The 19,145-nt window shown below is 44.1% G+C and overlaps 1 protein-coding gene across 7 annotated transcripts in view; it reads left to right on the forward strand.

Annotated features, from left to right (window-relative positions):
* Positions 1-19,145, forward strand: part of LOC113885454 (GON-4-like protein) — an 88,630-nt gene that overhangs the window by 65,498 nt on the left and 3,987 nt on the right. For 5 of the 7 annotated variants that reach the window (XM_027530816.1, XM_027530829.1, XM_027530788.1 and 2 more), the window contains exons 18-27: positions 1,445-1,589; positions 2,665-2,815; positions 6,793-6,909; positions 7,319-9,022; positions 10,163-10,418; positions 11,042-11,226; positions 12,084-12,281; positions 13,491-13,634; positions 18,394-18,537; positions 18,645-18,764. In XM_027530816.1, coding sequence (XP_027386617.1) covers positions 1,445-1,589; positions 2,665-2,815; positions 6,793-6,909; positions 7,319-9,022; positions 10,163-10,418; positions 11,042-11,226; positions 12,084-12,281; positions 13,491-13,634; positions 18,394-18,537; positions 18,645-18,764 — 3,164 coding nt within the window. Of the gene's footprint in view, positions 1-1,444; positions 1,590-2,664; positions 2,816-6,792; positions 6,910-7,318; positions 9,023-10,162; positions 10,419-11,041; positions 11,227-12,083; positions 12,282-13,490; positions 13,635-18,393; positions 18,538-18,644; positions 18,765-19,145 lie in introns of those variants that run through there. The other 2 variants (XM_027530822.1, XM_027530839.1) reach the window with 2 other exon arrangements.

The following is a 19,145-nucleotide window of genomic DNA, read 5'->3' on the forward strand; positions in this document are numbered from 1 at the left end:
ATGGAGTCAGTGAACAGGCCAGGGATGTGGGAGGTAGAGATGTGGCACTCATTGCTAATAATTGGATTGAAATAGATATGAGGGGAAGTATTAGGAGTTAGGTCAAGACAAACTGGTATCAAGATGGAAGTCAAGTGGTAAAGTCAGGTTGTATTTATTAGGTTTTTACTCTCTTCTTCATTAGGATCATTTTATTTCCCATGATTATAGTAGTATCTCCAATTATGTTGATTTGGGAGTTAGGAACAAAGTAAAAATGTTGTACATTTGCCTGTTCAGTATTTCAAAGAAATTTCCAGGTTTGATTTCTACCGTTCATTGGTTTAGTATTTTTAAGTAAATATTTGCCCCTTAAATCAAATATTTGTTTCTGATTGGTTCCTGGTTTAGCAAATTAGTTGTGGTTTGATCTGGATTCGGATTTGTCTTTGGATTTGATTTTAAATCCCTGATTCTTACAATTCAGTAGAATATAGTTGAATTTAAGGGCATTATATGATAGACACAACTTTTTTAGTTATATGTTGGTAATGAAAACTTAGCACCAGACTACAGTTAAAACTTGGGCTTTGAAGGTGGGTCTCTGGTAGAGAATCCGCCTGCCAGTGGAGATGCGGGTTCAGTCCCTGGGTGGAGAAGATCTCCTGGAGTGGGAAATGGCACCCATTCCAGTATTCTTGCGTTGGAGAATCCCTTGATCAGAGGAGCCTGTCGGGCTACAGTGACAGGATTGCAGAGTTGGATGCAACTGTGTGGGCGTGCACAGTTACAAGTTACATGTGTAGGGTCCTGTGTTTTTCTTCTGGGGATATAAAAATAACATTTTTGCAAGCAGAAATATGGCTCTAGAGGTATTTATCTCTGGAAAGACAGAAATGCCTGGAAATTGAGAGGCTTAGACAGCAAGATAGAAATGAATGAGACTGAAGTGTCTCATCCTCTTTATGGTTTTTTTGTCCCCAACCTCAGGAGGAATCTGGGAGAATTTAATGAAAGTTAAGTAAGAATCAAATAGAAATTTGGAATACCAGATTTGTGAGGGAGATTAAAGAAGTTGGAATCTTATCCTGGAAGAAAGCATTGTTGAAGGTCACTTTTCTTTCAAGGATTTAAAGGGGGAAGGAGGTAAAAATTTTTGGAGCATAGGGTATCTGCCAGGTGTTCCTTGGTACTTGATAAGTGTTTATATTACTTAGTGAAACAAAGACAAACAGTTGTCTTTGTTTCCTGTTACACAGGAAACAAAGACAATTTTTAACTTTATCTTTTTGTTACATGTTAGGCTGAGAATGATTGTGGAGACTTTTGGGAGGGGGGTATGTATATGGAAGGGCATCACGTTAGCTAGGGTTGGCTTTCTCTAAATGCCAAGATGCATTCAGAAGCTTTTGTGAAGCCCTCTCGTGTTCTGGAGTTTCATTTATCATGAATTTTTTTCTTATAGCCTGTAAATTGCCCTGTTTGCCGAAGCAAGTGGCTTGGATCCTAGCCACAAGCAAGGTTTTCATGTATCCAGAGTTACTTCCAGTGTGTTCTCTGAAGGCCAAGAATCCCCAGGATAAGATTTTTTTCACCAAGGCGGAAGACAAGTAAGGATTTACTGGGTGGGGAGAAAAGCACAAAATACACTGAGATAATAAGATTATACTGTATAATGAGGAATGGACACAGAGAGCAGTGTAGATGGGCATAGGTCTATAGTATGTGCCTGTCCCATCAGTGCCAAATACAGCTCTTTTTAGGGGATGACATACACGTTTTTGGAAACATTTTAAGTTGTTTTTTGTCTTTTATAGTAAAAACTAACCTCATAGTCCTGTTAGTGGATAATTTTCAAGGGAAACATTTTTATCCGTTATCCTGACAACCCTTACACAATAATTTTTCTCTCTGTATTTATGTAACTATTGGCAATTTAAGTATGATTTTGTTTTGCTTTTTTTAACTTAATATATTCTTGACCTTTTTTTCTGCATTCCATGCTGTAGCGTTGTCTTTTTCTTTGTCTCTGTATATTGTCCTTTCAGGCAGCATTCATGGCCCTCTCATAGTCCTTTTGTTTGCCACTTTTCCCTCCCTCTCTTGTTTAGCTGTTTTAATGAGGCTTCACCAAGGATCTTTGTGCACAGGGCTTCTGAAACTCTTTGAGTTTTTATCTCTTTGGGTAAATTCTCAAGAGTGAGATTATTTGATAACGGTAATAAACACTTTCCTGGCTCTTAATGTGTGTTTCCCCGCTCCATCAGCAAATACGTATACAGGTAACTGTAATTGAGTATGTTATGTTGTGAGATAGTGTTGGTGTGGATTTAATATGTCTAGTATGGTGCCCAATATTCATTTTATATTTGTTTTTTTAGGGCCATTCTTCTTCCCTCAAGCTTTGTTTGTATTATTCCTGTAAAGCACATCATGTTGTGATATTTATTAGTGATTTATGCTTGGTTTTCCCTCTTCTCACTTGATGGGAACTGCTCATTGAGTCTTATTCTCATAGTCCTTCTTAGTACTCAGTAATTATCTGAAATTTTCTGTTTAGTTTCCATTAATGTGTACAAGACTTAGAGGTAGAAGAAGTAGGTTGCAGAATGTGGAGTTCGTCTGGGAGGCTTGTCAGCGGGATGGACTGTCAAGTGAGACTGAGTGTCACTGCCCCGTTCTCAGTTTGTTAGCTTTAGGCCTGAAGCACTTTGAAGGGACGGAGTTTCCCAAGCCTCTGATCAGCAAGTACCTTCTCACTTGCAAGACTGCCCACCAGCTGACAGTGAGAATCAAGAACCTCAACATGAACAGAGCTCCTGACAACATCATTAAAGTAAGTGCTCCCTGCCCGCTCCACTGGGCGCCTTGGCTGAGTGCAGCCTTTCCTTTTCTTTTTCTCAGTCTCAGTGAATAGCCTTTTATCTAACGCTAGTCTCTCCTAACTGCACACTAGCCCTCTTTCCTTTCCAAGGACATCGATCTATTATTTTCCTATGGAGTACTATCTTCTTCCCCTGTTATGGATATTTCTGCTAAATTGTTCAAATGTAAAAATACTTATCAAATTTGTTTTCCTCTAGCTGTTCATTTTTTTTCCCCACTCTAAACCTTCACAGAGTAGGCAACAGTCCACTTATGTCCTTCTTAATTGTTTATACTTGGATATTTGTATCAGCGTTATAAAGTATACTTTAAAGTGGGGGTCCTCAGGCCACAGACTGATAGTGGTCCATAGCCTGTTAGGAACGCGGCTGCACAGCAGGAGGTAAATGGCAAGAGAGAAACTTAGAGAGCTAAGCTGCACCTCTATTTACAGCTGTTCTCAGTTGTTCACACACAGCCTGAGCTCCACCTCCTGTCACATCAGCGGTGGTCGTAGATTCTTAAAGGAGCACAAACCCCACTATGAACCATGTTCACAGGAGAGTCTCAGTTGCCCGCTTCTTATGAGAATCATCCTAAAACCATCATGGGTCCCCCGCCCCTGTCCTGTGGAAAAATTGCCTTCTGCAGAATTGGTCCCTGGTGCCAGAAAGGTTGGGGACCACTGCTCTAAAGAGTAAAATATCGCTGAATCTTGTCATAAAGAACAATCATTTTTCTCCCTGTTTCCTGCTAAGCAAGGTTTCTGCAGGGATGGTCCATTTACCTCTAATCTAGGATCTAGGTAGCATGTTTAGAATTGCTATCACTTGACTTTTCGGATTTGGGCCTTCTCTTAAACTGAAACCATGGAAGATGAAGACAGTTCTCTCCATGCTCTCTCACTGCTTCACCTCAGTTATATCACAGTGTAAGTTGGATTTTTTCCAGAGTTTATAAGCAGTGTGTAAAAACTCACAGCTGAGCCAGGTAGTGTATCATGATTACTTTGCTTTTCCTGCTGAGTATTTTGTTTCTCCTGGAGTTAATGATTGCAGTTTTGGAGGGTGAGTGGGACTTGGTTTATTATGTGTTTATTACCAGTTTCACTGACGTCTGCTTAAGTTTTATAAATCTGTCTTCAGCGTGTCAGGTATTTCAGGTGCTCCGCTGTCACCTGCATCGTCCTGAAGAAGTCGTTCCGGAGCGCTCTGGTCCTGCTCTGCTCTACCCACGCTGCTCGCTTGGCTTGCTGCACTCATGTCTCTGGCTTTTTCTTCACAATTTTCCTGGGGTTTCATTTCACCTCTTATTTGTGTTGGATCCTCTTCTTTCTGTCTTTAGAAGTATTTTTATTTCTTTTTTCGCTGTGCTGGTTCTTTGTTGCTTCACAGGGTTTTCTCTCGTTGTGCAGGGCTGGGGCTGCCCTCCAGTTGTGGTGTGTGGCTTCTCATTGCAGAGGCTTTTCTTGTTTTAGGTCACAAGCTGCAGGCCATGCGGGCTTCAGTAGTCTTAGCACGTGGGCTCAGAAGTGTTGCGTGGGACTAGTTGCCTGCGGCATGTGGAATATTCTGGGAGTAGGGATGGAGCCCGTGTCCCTTGCCCTGTCAGGTGGATTCTTAACCTCTGGACTGCTAGGGAAGTCCGGATCCTCTTATTTCTGAATCCCACAACTTTTTGGCCTTGTTTTAGTGGAGCACATCCTATATTTGAGAAAAAAATTTTTAGATTTATATTGCTTGTGTTCATGGTGTGTCATGACATGACTTGACCAATGCAATTTCCTAGTTTTGCTATTGTGCTGTATACCTAGTTTTTATATATAACTATTGTTACTTTGTAACAAATGTAGATAAGACCTGTCTATGAAACTATAATTATTAAAAATTAAAAGTTTTAAATATGTCTGTGTTCTTTTCTCCCACTTTAGTGGGTTTGACATTCTGGGTTGAAAATCACTTTAGTCAGAACAATTTAATGACTCCATTTTCATCTAGTTTCTAGCACTGGCTCTTTTGAAAGTTGATGTTCTTTTGACTCTTGAACCTTTATATAACACGTGTTTTTTTCTCTTCCTCTAGGAGTACATAGGATTTTCTTTTTTCGCCAGTGTTTTGAAGTTCACGATAATATACCTTACTATATGTCTGGTTTTACTAATTATGCCAGGTACTTGATGAACTTAACTTGGGAAACTCATAGGTTCCAGTATTGGGAAATGTACTTGAGTTTAGCGTTGCTGGTTTCCTCGCCTTCTTCTGGTCTGTGGTCTCCTGCTGTGGTGCTCAGTGGTCCGATGTTAGGCCTCTCAGGCTAGTCTTCTCATCTTGTGTTCCTTCTTTTCTCCATCACTCTGTCTTCTTGTTGTATTTTCTGGGATATTATTTCATCTTTTTTTCTAACCCTTCTGCTGAGGTGAGTCATTCCTTCTTCTGTCATAATATCTAATAGCTTTTGTTGTTGTTTGTTGAATATTCTTTAATAGCAGGTGGCAGAGGCCTGTGGGAAAGCAGTAGAGGAAGGAGGCTAGAGTTTTCTCACGTGTCCTTGGCCAGCATTGCACACCTGTCCTTAGTATGCCTGACAACCTCATTCAGAGAACGTCCTTTCCACCATGCTTCTGCCAGGGTAGGGCTACATCAAACAGGTAGCTACATCAAATGCTACATCAAAGAGGTAGCATTCAGGGTCTCTCTGCCCCTTCAACAAATTTAAAACTTGTCTTCCTTATCTTGACCTGTTTTTAATTCTTCCATTTCTGGAGGTATCTGTTGTTTTATCCTTTTTGCCTGTCTTTGACATCAGTTTAGTTGGCCCTTACCTTTTCTCCACATGGTATTTGGCTTTCTTCATTGTCCTGTGTCACTTGCCACTCATCTGTCGGCTCTTTAGCTTTGAAGATGTTACTTTTACCTTTTATTTCATTTCTCCTTTCAGGCTTTTATCTTTCAAAATTTCCTATCTGTTGTTTTCTTGGGGTTTCACAGGGAATAGAGACAAATGGATGTATTTAATCTGCCTGTTTTTTTTATTGTTTTCTTTTATAATTTATTTATTTGTTTTTCTGTGCTAGGTCTTTGTTGCTGTATGAGCTATTCTCTAGGTTGTGGTGAGTGGGGGCTACTCTAGTTGCTATACACAGGCTTCTCGTTGCAGTGGCTTCTCTTGTGGCGCACAGGCTCCAGGGATGCAGGCTTCAGTAGCTGCTGCTTCTGGCCTCTAGAGCACAGAGTGAATAGTTGTGGCAATGGGCTTAGTTGCCTTGAGGCATGTGGGGTCTTAATTCCCTGAGCAGCGATTGAACCTAATCCCTTGCACTGGAAGGTAGACCCTTCACCACTTGACCACCAGGGAAGTCCCTCATCATTGGTTTCTACTTGACTGTCTCTTCCGCTGTCTGTAAGCTCCTTGGGAGCAGGGATTGCCTCATGATCTGTATGCTTGGCTCGTAGCACAGTGCCTAGTGCTTATGGTCAGTGTAAGCTCATTCCCCTCTTCGTTCGCTCTGAAAACTGAGCTGTCTCAGTCTTTCCGTTCTTCTTTCCTTCCCTTCCAATATTCTTGCACCATTATTTGCTTAAAGGGAAGCTTACCTGTGGTCAGGATAAGGATTAGTAAGGCACTCCCATTGTGGCTGCTGAGCAGGAGCAAATTTTTGATAAGATGACTAACCATCCCCTTCCTTTTCTCTGTGACCTAAGCTTTTCTGGTGACCAGAATAAAGCTTATCAGAAGATACTAAGTAATGATAAAATATTTATTAATTGGAGATGAGCTTAATTTGAAATACAGAGCAGTCAGTATATGCTATTTGTGTGTGTGTGTATATATATATATATATGTATGTGTGTGTGGATGTTTCTCAGACCGCTGCCCACCACACTCCCCAACCTGACGAGAGCAGTTTCTAGAAGGAATGTGACTCTTGCTTTATTTCTTCACACTCAGTTTTATAAGAAGACCAAACAGCTGCCCATCTTAATGAAGTGCTGTGAAGAGATCCAGCCGCATCAGTGGAAGCCGCCTGTCGAGAGGGAAGAACACCGGCTTCCGTTCTGGTTAAAGGTACAGCGCTCCTCCTCAAAGTGTGTCAGGAGCAAAAGGTCACTACGGACCTGGCAGGATGTTCAAGGCCTGCTTTACACTCTGCTGCTTTAGCTGTAGAATTAGGACTTAAGAAATCTTCAGTCACCTTTCCTCTCCTATTTCTCCACCTCCCTCCCTCCCCAACTGGGGATTCTCTAACCTTTTAAAAATAGTGGTTAAAATGATAGTTTCTTAAAGGAAATTTAAGGAGTTTCTAGAGTATAAAATCGGGATGTAGTCTTCTTAGAAATATCTGCTATTCTGCAGAAAAATCCTTCTTAAAAGATGTCTTAAGACTGTCCTGTAAAGGCACCTAATATCTAGAAAGCCCAATTATTTTCCCCTAATTCCAGCATGGGCTAGATCTGAGTGTCCTTGTTCCCACTAGGCCAGTCTGCCGTCCATCCAGGAGGAACTGCGGCGTATAGCAGATGGTGCCAGAGAGGTCGGAAATGTGACCGGAACCACTGAGATCAACTCAGACCCAGGCCTAGGAAAAGGCAGCTCGGAACTGGAGAGTGAAACTCGGTATCCACTGCTGCTGCCTAAGGGTGTAGTCCTGAAGCTGAAGCCAGTTGCCAACCGTTTTTCTAGGAAGGCTTGGAGACAGAAGCGGTCCTCAACCCTGAAGCCCTTCTTTTTTGGACCCAGCCCCTCTCTCCAGCCTAGCTCCAGCTCTGGGAAGACACCAGCTAGGTCAGCTCACTCAGAAGCCCCTCCAAGCAAAATGGTGGTCCGGATTCCTCCCCTGATCCAGCCAGCCACGGTCTTACAGGCAGTGCCAGGCGGCCCTCCTCTGGGGGTCCCTGGGGGGGATAGTTTTGAGTCTCCAGCAGCGCTGCCAGCTACAGCTGCTGAGGCCAGGACCAGCTTCCCTCTGCCTGAGCCGCAGACCCTGCTGTCCTCCGCCCCTGTGCCCAAGCTAATGCTGCCCTCACTTGCTCCTTCTAAGTTTCGAAAGCCATGTGTGAAACGGAGAGCCTCCAAGAGAAAGGGACCCAAGGCCTCTCTCTGTCTGAAGCCTGCCCCTCTCATCCACCCTGCGCCTGTTTTCTTCACTGTTCCTGCCACCACGGTAAAGGTTGTGAGCCTCGGCAGTGGCTGCAATGTGATGCAGCCTGTCAGTGCAGCTGTGGCCCAAAGTCCTCAGACCATCCCCATCACCACCCTGCTGGTTAACCCTACTCCCTTCCCCTGTTCGTTGAACCAGCCCCTTGTGGCCTCCTCCATCCCTCCCTTAATCGTCTCTGGCACCTCTGTGAATCTTTCTGTACCATCTACTCCTGAAGATAAAGCCCCAGTGAATGTAGACGTAGGTTGTCCTTTGGCTGAGGGGAAAAATGCCTTTCAAGGCCTCGAACCCAAATTAGAACCTCGGGAACTCTCTCCTCTCTGTGCTGCTGTCTTCCCCAAAGAGGAGCACAGCCCAGGGCCTCCAGCTGCAGACAGAGTGTGCCAGGAACAGTTGTCGGAGAGCAGCGCTTATGGCTGGACTATTGTGAAAACAGAGGAGGGGAGACAGGCCCCTGAACCATTGCCTCAGGGCTTCCGAGAATCTCTGAACACCTGCCCTGAGGATTTAGAGGAAATGGTTAAGATGGAACCTAAAGACCCTGGGGAGGACACCTGTGGTGGATCCCTGGAGCAGGGCAGCCATGAGGAAATCAAAGAAGAACACTCTGTGGAGTCAGACACTAGCTTCCCAAGTGAGGAGTCAAGCAGGCCTAGAGAGGGGAAGAAACAGACAGGCCTCCAACAGGAGGAGCAGAGGAGTCAAGCAGCTCAAACCCTTTCGGCTTCTCAAGAGCCTCCTGGTGAAGGAAACTCAGGCGATGTGAGCAAAGGGTCCCCAAGGGACGCTTCCTTCTCCACTGACCCTGAAATGGTGCTTAGCAGCCCTCTGGGGAAGCCCGAAGACTTATCCAGCGTTGATGGTCAGTCAGTGGGGACCCCAGCAGGACCAGAAACTGCAGGAGAGAAGGATGGGCCAGAGGAAGAGGAAGAAGAGGACTTTGATGACCTTACCCAGGATGAGGAAGACGAGATGTCATCAGCTTCTGAGGAATCTGTACTTTCTGTCCCAGAACTCCAGGTGAGAGTTGGGCACTCTTCTCCAATATTTTGTGGATTCAGTAATAGATTTTATTTATTGATAGGCCACCTGCTTGCTTTTTGCACTAGAGATAGTCATAAAATCATTTTTGACTTTTGAATGTATTATGGAGCATAGTTTGGGAGTTGAGGTGAGAGGAGAGGGAAAGAGTTAAATGTTACATATTATATTTGATTTAAACTCATTTAAATATTAAATTGAATTTCCTGAGCACAATTTAAATGACTAAAAAAAGACAAAGGGTCATAAGTATGGACCCTGGCAAAGGAAAATTACCTTCAGAGGGGACTTTTTAAAGCTCATCTGCTCAGGGACTCCCTGGTGGTCCAGTGGTTAGGACTTGGTGTTTTCACTGCTCAGAACTGGGTTCGATTTCTGGTCAGGAAACTGTTGACTAAAAAATTAATCACAACCTCTAAGCAGAGAATTATTTTATTTGGTAGGAATGTTAAGGATTCTGAACTTGGGAGGCAGCATCTCAGTTCTCTGAGAAAACTGCTCTGAGGAAGCAGGAGGGGGAGTCAGGCTATATACAGTTGGCAACAAGAGGGTAGGAAGTCTGAACATCAGAGATTATTATTAAGTAGTAAGGAGAACCAGGTATCAAGTCAAGTTAAGGAATTTAGTGTTCTGTGTGTGGCAAGATGGAGCCTCTGGGCTCACTGAATTCATTCCTTTCATATGCACCTGAGCTGTCTGGGGCCAAATCCTGTTTCCTGTCACCTTAAAGGGTGGCGAGGATGGTGGTTGGCTGCTCTTGCATGACACCCACTCCCCTCCAGTTCCTCACCAGTCACTGGGCGTTGGCATCTTCTGGATCGTAGGCCTTGTGTTCCCTTTTGAGAGCCCTCATTCACATTAGGAGGCCATGAATCACTGATAGCTGTGACATTTTTTGTCCTCCGATATGGCAAGAAATATTTCACAGAACTAACATCCCTCAAGCTGTACAGTGTGGCCAAAAAACAAACCCAAAAAACCCCAATCACCCCCTTTACCATCCACTTCTCACCCTCCCTTACCAGTTGATTAGCCACAGTTCTTTCTGAAAAACTCTGTGCAGTCAGCCCATGGTGAGCTATTACAGCCCTCATGCACACTCTTTGGGGGGGTTTGCAGGAAACAATGGAGAAACTGACTTGGCTTGCATCTGAAAGGCGCATGAGTCAGGAGGGTGAGTCTGAGGAAGAGAACTCCCAGGAAGAGAATTCTGAGCCTGAGGAAGAAGAGGAAGAAGAAGCAGAGGGAATGGAAAACCTGCAGAAGGAGGATGAAATGATGGACGAAGCCATCGGAGACCCTGCCGAGAAGCCTCCTGCCACCTTTGACTCCCCAAAGGCTGCTCCAGAAGTGGAGACCAGCAGGACCCCACCAGGTGAGTAGGACAGGCCTGAGTGGGGGTGGGTCTCAGGAGACCTCATTGACTCAGGGACATGTGCAGAGTGGCTAGCTTATAAAACAGGTGCCAGTTCCCAGAAGAAATCCTCTGGATCCTGCCTGCCAGTCACCCTTCTCCCAAATAGATGTTTAACATGCTGCCATTGTAGAGAAGAGATGCTCAGAAATTTAAAATTTGACTCTCTATCAGCTGGTAGATTTGTACTCTGTTTATGCAGGTTTTTATACTGGTTCTTAATTCACATGTCATGTATTAGGTCAAGAGCTATGTTTATTTCAGAAAGTGCTGCTTGTTCTTCACCAGGACATAACCCCTGAGCGCCCAGCATCAGACCACACCCACTCTTTAGACTTCTGTGTTCAGTATGCAGTAGCTAAGCAGCTCATTCCATCCCAGATGGTGCAGTCATGTTGTTGACTCTGCATAGAGCTGACTTTACAGGAAGAGACGTACCTGTCATAGCCTTTTTCCAGCAGCTTTTCTCCCAAATTACTATGTGATGTTGATTAGGGGAGTTGATGGGGAGGGTGCATTTGATGAGTTGGGAAGAGCAGAGATTGCAAGGACAGAGAAACAGTTGTTTTCCTGTGTATCCTAAGGAGAGAGCATCAAAGCTGCTGGGAAGGGCCGGAGTAATCATCGAGCTCGCAGCAAGCGAGGCAGTCGGGCCCGGGCCAGCAAGGACACCTCCAAGCTGCTGTTACTGTATGATGAGGACATCCTCGAGCGAGATCCACTCCGGGAGCAGAAGGATTTGGCCTTTGCTCAGGCTTATCTGACCAGGGTAGGCAAATGCTGCTTCCTGTACCTACCAGCCCCTCTGTTTTTAAAATGAAGTCTGCCTTTCAGGCTGCACAGGAGCCTTCTCTGCCTCTACCTTTGTTTTCCTGGAAATAACCAAAAGAACTGTGTGAGTGAAACCACAAGGACACCGAGTTCAGTCTTCAGCCGATTTATTATTCCTGCCCATCATACTACCCCTCTGTTGCCCTGAACCTGGGGAAAGGTGATTTCAGCATCATCCCTGAGAGAGTAGACTAATAAGAACCTTACCTGAGCCCTTGGCTTCAGAGGAACAACATGTACACTGACCAGAAAGTGGACCTCAGTGATCTTCAGGGTCATGAACCTGCCTGTTTTTCTCAGTGGTCCCTATCTCATTCTTTTGGTAACCACCTAATTTTTTATACCCCCAGCAAGTGGAGTTCTAGCAATAACAATCATGGGTTTTCTTGTTCCTGATATTTTACTAACATTCCTAATTTATGTATTATTTACCCTCAGATGATACCATGCTGAAATATATGTAGCAAGCACTCCTTATCTATTTCAACATGGAGGTGAAACCAGGAAGGAGAGGTCCAGGCTGTGAGCTAGAGAAGAGTTTACCTGATTTTGCGGGTAGCACTGTAATCCCTGGAAAATAGAAATTTTCGCATTCCTCGCTGTCAGAAAAAGAGCTCTGCCTTGCTCATGGCCCTGTGGCCTCCATTAATCATCAGATCTTAGGACCTGTCAGAGGAGTAGCCTCTGACGGATAATCTGGAGCTCTTTAACAGTAATTCTTCCTCCTTCCTCTGTCCCATCATTTCTTGAGGCCCAATGAAAGGGGATTGGATGATTGAAAGTCCTCTCATATAGGTCCGAGAAGCCCTGCAGCATATCCCTGGCAAGTATGAAGACTTCCTTCAGGTCATCTATGAGTTTGAGTCAAGCACTCAGAGGCAGACAGCTGTGGATCTCTACAAGAGCCTGCAAATTCTGCTCCAAGACTGGCCTCAGCTGCTGAAGGACTTTGCTGCTTTCCTGTTGCCTGAGCAAGCACTGGCCTGTGGATTAGTAAGTAGAGAGGGGGGCAAAGACCACACACTAGGATCCCTGGGTCAGAGCAGGACTAGGCTTGGGTCGTGTTGATCAGGACTGTTCCAGACTCCTGGCTGTTTCCGTAGATAGCCTTCCCCTAGACCAGGGTCACGAGAGCCACCTCCTTTTCAAGGGATGGTCTTCCCAGCTCCTGTTCTCTCCTGTTCTCTCCATGTAGAGTGAAGGGTTTGACCATTGAGTGGAGACCTTAGGTATATCATAACTCTTTGCTCCTCACTGTTGCAAAACAGGCTTTCATTCAACAAATACTTATTGAGTACCTGCTATTTTGGGCAGAGTTCTAGGTACTAGAAATGTAATAATTATAAAAGACTAAAATCCTGTGCCTTCATGGAGCCTATATTCTCATGGGGAAAGTCAGGTGTTAAATAGTATATTGTATATTGTAAATATATATGTTATAGAAGTGATAAAATATATAAACAGTAAAATATGTTTAATGCTTTATAGTGATAATGTTGTAGTTTTATACACAGTGGTTTGGGAAGGCCACAGTGGTTACATGACATTTGAAATGTTGGAGAATAAGTGTCTGAACTTGAGGGATATCCCCATAGTTCTGGGTTTCTTGTCAGGATGGATAAACACAGGAGTAATGGATATGATATTATTATATTATTATGTTCATATTGTTATTAGCCTGATAGTCTTAAAGCAGTTAATGGTCATGGGATGATTATACATAATTTTTTCTTTATCATTATGAGGATCAAATGAATACATACGTGAAAATACTTTGTAAACTGGCATGTGTCTGATCTCACAATCTTTGAAAACTGTAAGCAACTTGAGATATAGAACTCTTAAGTCTTTCATTTACATCTTAGTTTTCTTGAGTCGGTAGATGCCAGTAACCCAAAGTAGATACATGCTAGGGTCTTAAAAAAAAAAAAAAAAGATCTTACAGGGAATTCCCTGGCAGTCCAGTGGTTAGGGCTTGGCACTTTCACTGCTGGGGCCCAGGTTCAGTCCCTGATTGGAGAACTAAGATCCACAAACCTTGTGGTGAGGCCAAAAAAAAAAAAGATCTCACTGTTGTAAACCAGAGCCTTGTCATCCCCTATGTCTCCAGCACAGTTTTTCTTGGTTTTTATGTGTAGAGCTCTCACGTCCTTCTCAGGCTGCAGAGATGACTCCTCTTTTGCCCTCTTTCCACTCTGGTAGTTTGAAGAGCAGCAGGCTTTTGAGAAGAGTCGCAAGTTTCTTCGGCAGCTGGAAATTTGCTTTGCAGAGAACCCCTCACACCACCAGAAGATCATCAAGGTTCTCCAGAGCTGTGCAGACTGCTTGCCCCAGGAGATCACTGAGGTATTCTGTCCTGTCCTGTTCCCCTTCCATTGTCATCTTGGCTTCTGGCCCTTCATTCTCCCTTCCCTAAGCAATCCTCACTTCTGAGCAATGGACTTCCTGGAGGGGATGAAGATGGCAAGGAGGTTTTAGGCTTACCTAAGGCATAAAACATTTGAGTGAGGTGGTTACCATCTGAAACCAGAGCCTGACTGCTTCTCACAGGCTCAAGAATGCTATAAATACCCTGGAAGGGAAGTTAGGGAAGGAGGTGATGGTCTGGGTGGAGGGTTGGTTTCCCTCCTTGCTCTGCCTTGAGTTAGTGCCTGAGCTGGGGACCAGTAAGGCAGGGCTAGTGAGTAGTGAGTGTCACTGGGAATCAGACCTGTTAATACAGGCATGTCTAACCAAGACGTGCTGCTAAGTCACTTCAGTCATGTCCGACTCTGTGCGACCCCATAGACGGCAGCCCACCAGGCTCCCCCATCTCTGGGATTCTCCAGGCAAGAGCACTGGAGTGGGTTGCCATTTCCTTCTCCAATGCATGAAAGTGAAAAGTGAAAGTGAAGTCACTCAGTCGTGTCCAACTCTTAGTGACCCCATGGACTGTAGCCCACCAGGCTCCTCCGTCCCTGGGATTTTCCAGGCAAGGGTACTGGAGTGGGTGCCACATGGGAGCTCCCTAAATGTGCATTGATGGAGGGATGAATGAAGACCTATTTGAAGTGAAACGAGAGTCGGTTAGTTGTGTCCCACTCTTTGGGTCCCATTCTATACAGTCCATGGAATTCTCCAGGCCAGAATACCGGAGTGGGTTTCCGTTACCTTCTCCAGTTAATCTTCCTGACCCAGGAATTGAACTGGGGTCTCCTGCATTGCAGGCTGATTCTTTACCAGTTGAGCTACCACAGAAGCCCAAAGACCTATATATACACAATGAAGTATTACTCAGTTATAAAAAAGAATGAAATATTGCCATTTCCAGTAATATGGATGGCTGGATCTAGAGATTCTCATACTAAGTGAAGTATGATTTAATTCACTTGATAAGTATACTTATCATACTAAGTATAGAAAACATTTGGTTTATAATATAGAAAACCTATGGTTACCAAAGGGGAAAGGTTGGGTATGGTGATAAATCAGGAGTTTGCGATTAACATATTCACACTATTGTGTATAAAATAGGTAACCAATGGGGATCTACTGTATAGCACAGAAAACTATACTCAGTATTTTGTATTAGCCTGTAAGAGAAAAGAATCTGAAAAAGTGTGTGTGTATATATACATATATGTATATATGTATGTAATATATATATGTGTGTGTGTATATATGTTTGTGTATACAGACATACTGAATCACTGTGCTGTACACCTGAAACTAACAGAATGTTGACAATATTGTGAATCAACTATATACATCAGTTAAAAAAGTAATAATTCAGGCATACCTCAGAGACATTGCAGGTTTAATTCCGTACCATCATAATACAGTAAATATTGCAGTAAAGTGAGTCACATGGATTTTTTGGTTACCCAGTGCGTGTAAAAATTATGTGTGCACGTAAAAATTACGTGTACATGATGAAGTGAAGTGCGTGTGTGCTCAGTGAAGTATGTGTTTCTGACTCTCTGTGATCCCATGGACTATAGCCCACCATGCTCCTCTCTCCATGGAATTTTCCAGGCAAGAATAATGGAATGGGATGCCATTTCCTACTCCAGGGGGTCTTCCCAACCCAGGGATTGAACCCACATCTCTTGTGTATCCTGCACTGGCAGGCAGATTCTTCACCCACAGTGCCACCAGGGCAGCCCAACCATAGTTTATTAAGTATGCAGCAGCATTATGCTTTAAAAACTGTACATACGTTACTTAAAAAGTGTTCACAATTTGTAAATCAAGTATATTTCAACTTTAAAAACATGCTAGGGAATTCCCTGGTGGTCCAGTGGTTAAGACTCCAAGCTTCCATTTCACAGGGCCTAGGTTCAATCCTTGGTCAGGAACTAAGATCTTGAATTCTGCACACAACAGCCAAAAAAAATGCTAATCAGCATCCATGTCTTTAGCAAGTTGTCATCTTTTTGTTGCTGGAAGGTCTTGCCTCAGTATCGTTGGTGCTGACTGATCAGGTAGTGGTTGCTGAAGATTGGAGTGGATGTGGCAATTTTTTTTTTCTTTCTTTCTTCAAAAAACATTTATCTGCCTGCACTAGGTCTTAGTTGTGGCATGCGGGATCTTTTGTTGCAGCACGTGGGATCTACTTTCCTGACCACCCATCAAACCTGGACCCCTTGCGTTGGGAGTGTGGAGCCTAAGCCACTGGATGACCCGGGAAGTCCCCACAATTTCCTAAAACAATGAAGTTTGCCCCACTGATGAGCTCTTCCTTTCATGAATGACTTCTCTGTAGCGTTTTACTTACAGTAAAACTTTCAGAATTGGAGTCAGTCCCCTCAAACCTTGCTGTTGCCTTGTCAACTAAGTTTATGTAACGTTCTAAATCCTTTGTTGCCATTTCAACAGTCTTCATAGCAGCAGCTTCCCCAGGAGTAGATTCCATTTCAAGAAACCTCTTTTTGTTCATCTGCAAGAAGTGACTTCTTGCCGCTCAGGTCTCGTGTGGGATGCAGCGTTTAGCCCCATCCGCAGGCACCACAGCTGGCTTAGTCCTCATGCTGCTCCTGTCACATCTGCCGTTACTCCCTCCATTGAAATCTTGAACCCCCCCTCAAAGTCACCTGTGAGTGTTGAAATCAACTTCTTCCAAACTCCTGTCAGTGTTGACTATTTGGACCTCTTCCTGTGAACCACAAATGTTCTTAATGGTATCTAGAATGGTGAATCTTTTCCAGAAGGTTTTCAGTTTTCTCTCCCCTGATCCATTGGAGGAATCACTGTCTGTGTCAGCTGTAGCTTATGAAATGTATTTCTGAAGTACTGAGACTTGAAATTAGAAATTACTCCTTGATCCATGGGCTGCATGATGGTTCTTTTGCTAGCAGGCACGAAAACATTAATTTCCTGTACATCTCCATCAGAGCTCTTGGGTGACCAGATGTATGGTCAGTGAGCAATAGTGTTCTCAAAGGATTGTTTCCTGAGTAGTAGGTCTCAGCGGTGGGCTTCAGATATTCAGTAAACCATGCTGTCCACAGATGTGCTGTCGCCCAGGCTTTGTTGTTCCATTTAAACGAGCAGCCTCAGAGTAGATTCAGCACCGTTTGGAAGGACTGTAGGATTTTTGGAGTGGTAAATGAACATTGGTTTCAAGTTAAAGGCACCAGCTATGTTAGCCCCTAATCAAAGAGTCAGCTTGTCCTTTGAAGCTTAGAAGTCAGGCATGACTTTTCCTGTCTAGTTACAAAAGTCATAGATGGCATCTTCTTCTAATAAGTCTTTTTCTACATTGAACATCTGTTGTTAGTGTAGCCATTTTCTGGATAACTTGCTGTAGCTTTACGTTAGCACTTGCTATTTCATCTTACACTTTCATGTTGTACAGATGGCTTCTTTCTTTAAACTCTATGAACCACTTTTTCTAGCTTCAAAATTTGCTTCTGCAGGTTTCTTCACCTGTCTCAGCCTTCATAAAATTGAAGAGAATCAGGGTTTGGGGGCTTCCCAGGTGGCTCTGTAGTAAAGAATTCACTTGCCTCTTGGCCAAGCATGAGAGTCGCAGACGACTCCGTTTCCACCTTTATGCCAGGAAGGTCCCCTGGAGAAACAAGTGGCAACCCACTCCTGTATTCTTGCCTGGGAAATTCCACGGACAGAGGAGCCTGGCGGGCTACAGTCAGTCCTTGGGGTGGCAAAGAGTCAGGCGTGGACTGAACAACAACAAGGCCTTTTTCTGGAATAGGCTTTGACTTAATAGAATGTTGTCACTGATTTGATCTTCTGGTTTGATCTTAGACCACAAAGCTTTCTCCATATCAGCAAGAAAGCTGTTTTGCTTTCTTATCACTTTTAATTTCCTTCAAGAACTTTTCCTTCGCGTTCATGGCTGTTTGGCACAAGAGGCCTAGTTTTCAATCTGCCTTGGCTTTAGGCGTGCCTTCCTCACTAAGCTTAATCATTTGTTGCTTTTGACTTAAAGTGAGAGGTGTGTATCTGTACCTTTCCATTGAACACTTAGAGGCTTTATAGGCCCTAAGTATTCAAGTGAAATTGGCCTAATTTTAATATTGGTGTGTCTCAGGGAATAGAGAGGCCCAAGGAGAGGGAGACAGATGGCGAAACTGTTGGGTCAGTGGAGTAATCAGAACACGTACAATCAGAACAGTACAAGTCCACTTCTCTTTTGGGTGAGATGCGTGGTGTTTCCAAGCAATTACAGTAGTAACATCAAAGGTCACTGATCACAGATCGCCATTATAGACATAATAAACAATTTTGTAATATTGTGAGAAGTATCAGAATGGGACACAGAGACACAAAATGAACAGATGATGTTGGAAAATTGGTGCTGATAGACTTGTTGACCCAGGGTTGCAATGAACCTTTAGTTTTAAAAAAAAAGAAAAGAAAAGAAAAACCAAAATGCTGTGTCTGAGGCGTGATGAAGCAAAGACACTAAATCGAGGTATGCCTGTACTCCTGTGTAGGCAAGCAGGGAGGGAGAGGGAGTTTAGGAGTTCTTAATCAAAGAGCATCTTCTGTGTGTCTCCCAGTTGATAAGGAAAGTAGACCTCAGAAGGATATTGGATTGATTTGGAATGGTGGTCTAGAGAGGCTCTGGAGACTTCATCTTTCCTTCTGCAACTCTCCCCAGCTCAAGACACAGATGTGGCAGCTCCTCAAGGGCCACGACCACCTACAGGATGAGTTCTCCATCTTCTTTGACCATCTGCGCCCAGCAGCTAGCCGGATGGGTGACTTTGAAGAGATCAATTGGACCGAGGAGAAGGAGTATGAGGTATAGGCCGTGAGGCTGCAGTGGGGGTGTCCAGGGGGAAGGTCAGGTCATATGTAGGAGGGACATCTGCCCAGAGTCTTTGTTGAGTGGGACCAACTCCTCCCCAGTTTGATGGCTTTGAAGAAGTGGCACTGCCTGATGTGGAAGAGGAAGAGGAACCTCCCAAGATACCCACAACCTCAAAGAACAAAAGAAGGAAAGAGATTGGGGTCCAAAATCACGATAAGGTACGCCCGGTTGTTGGGGATTATCCTGAGTCAAGCCTTGCATTTTCTAAGTGGTTCTCTGGCGTAGGATGGTGCCACGCCTCTGTGAGCTGAGGCGGCCATGGAGCAGGAACCTCAGGTCAGGTCAGGCTGCTGTGCAGCACACCCTGAGCCCATGGGAAGAACAGTGCAGTGGCTGAAGAGGTCCCCCCACGATTAACTCATTAGAAGGATCTGTTTCTCTGGCTCAGAGATACTTCTCTTGCCCTTGGGTCTTCCTTTCTGTTCCTGTGAAAAATAGGAATCCTGACAACAACTGGTATCTAGCCATATTCCAAAGCATCATGTATCTCCTGTATTTTACATGGATTATTCAGTTAATTCTCATAGTTACCCTGTGAA

The sequence above is a fragment of the Bos indicus x Bos taurus genome, chromosome 3, assembly GCF_003369695.1.
Source record: "Bos indicus x Bos taurus breed Angus x Brahman F1 hybrid chromosome 3, Bos_hybrid_MaternalHap_v2.0, whole genome shotgun sequence".
Taxonomy (NCBI): Eukaryota; Metazoa; Chordata; class Mammalia; order Artiodactyla; family Bovidae; genus Bos; species Bos indicus x Bos taurus.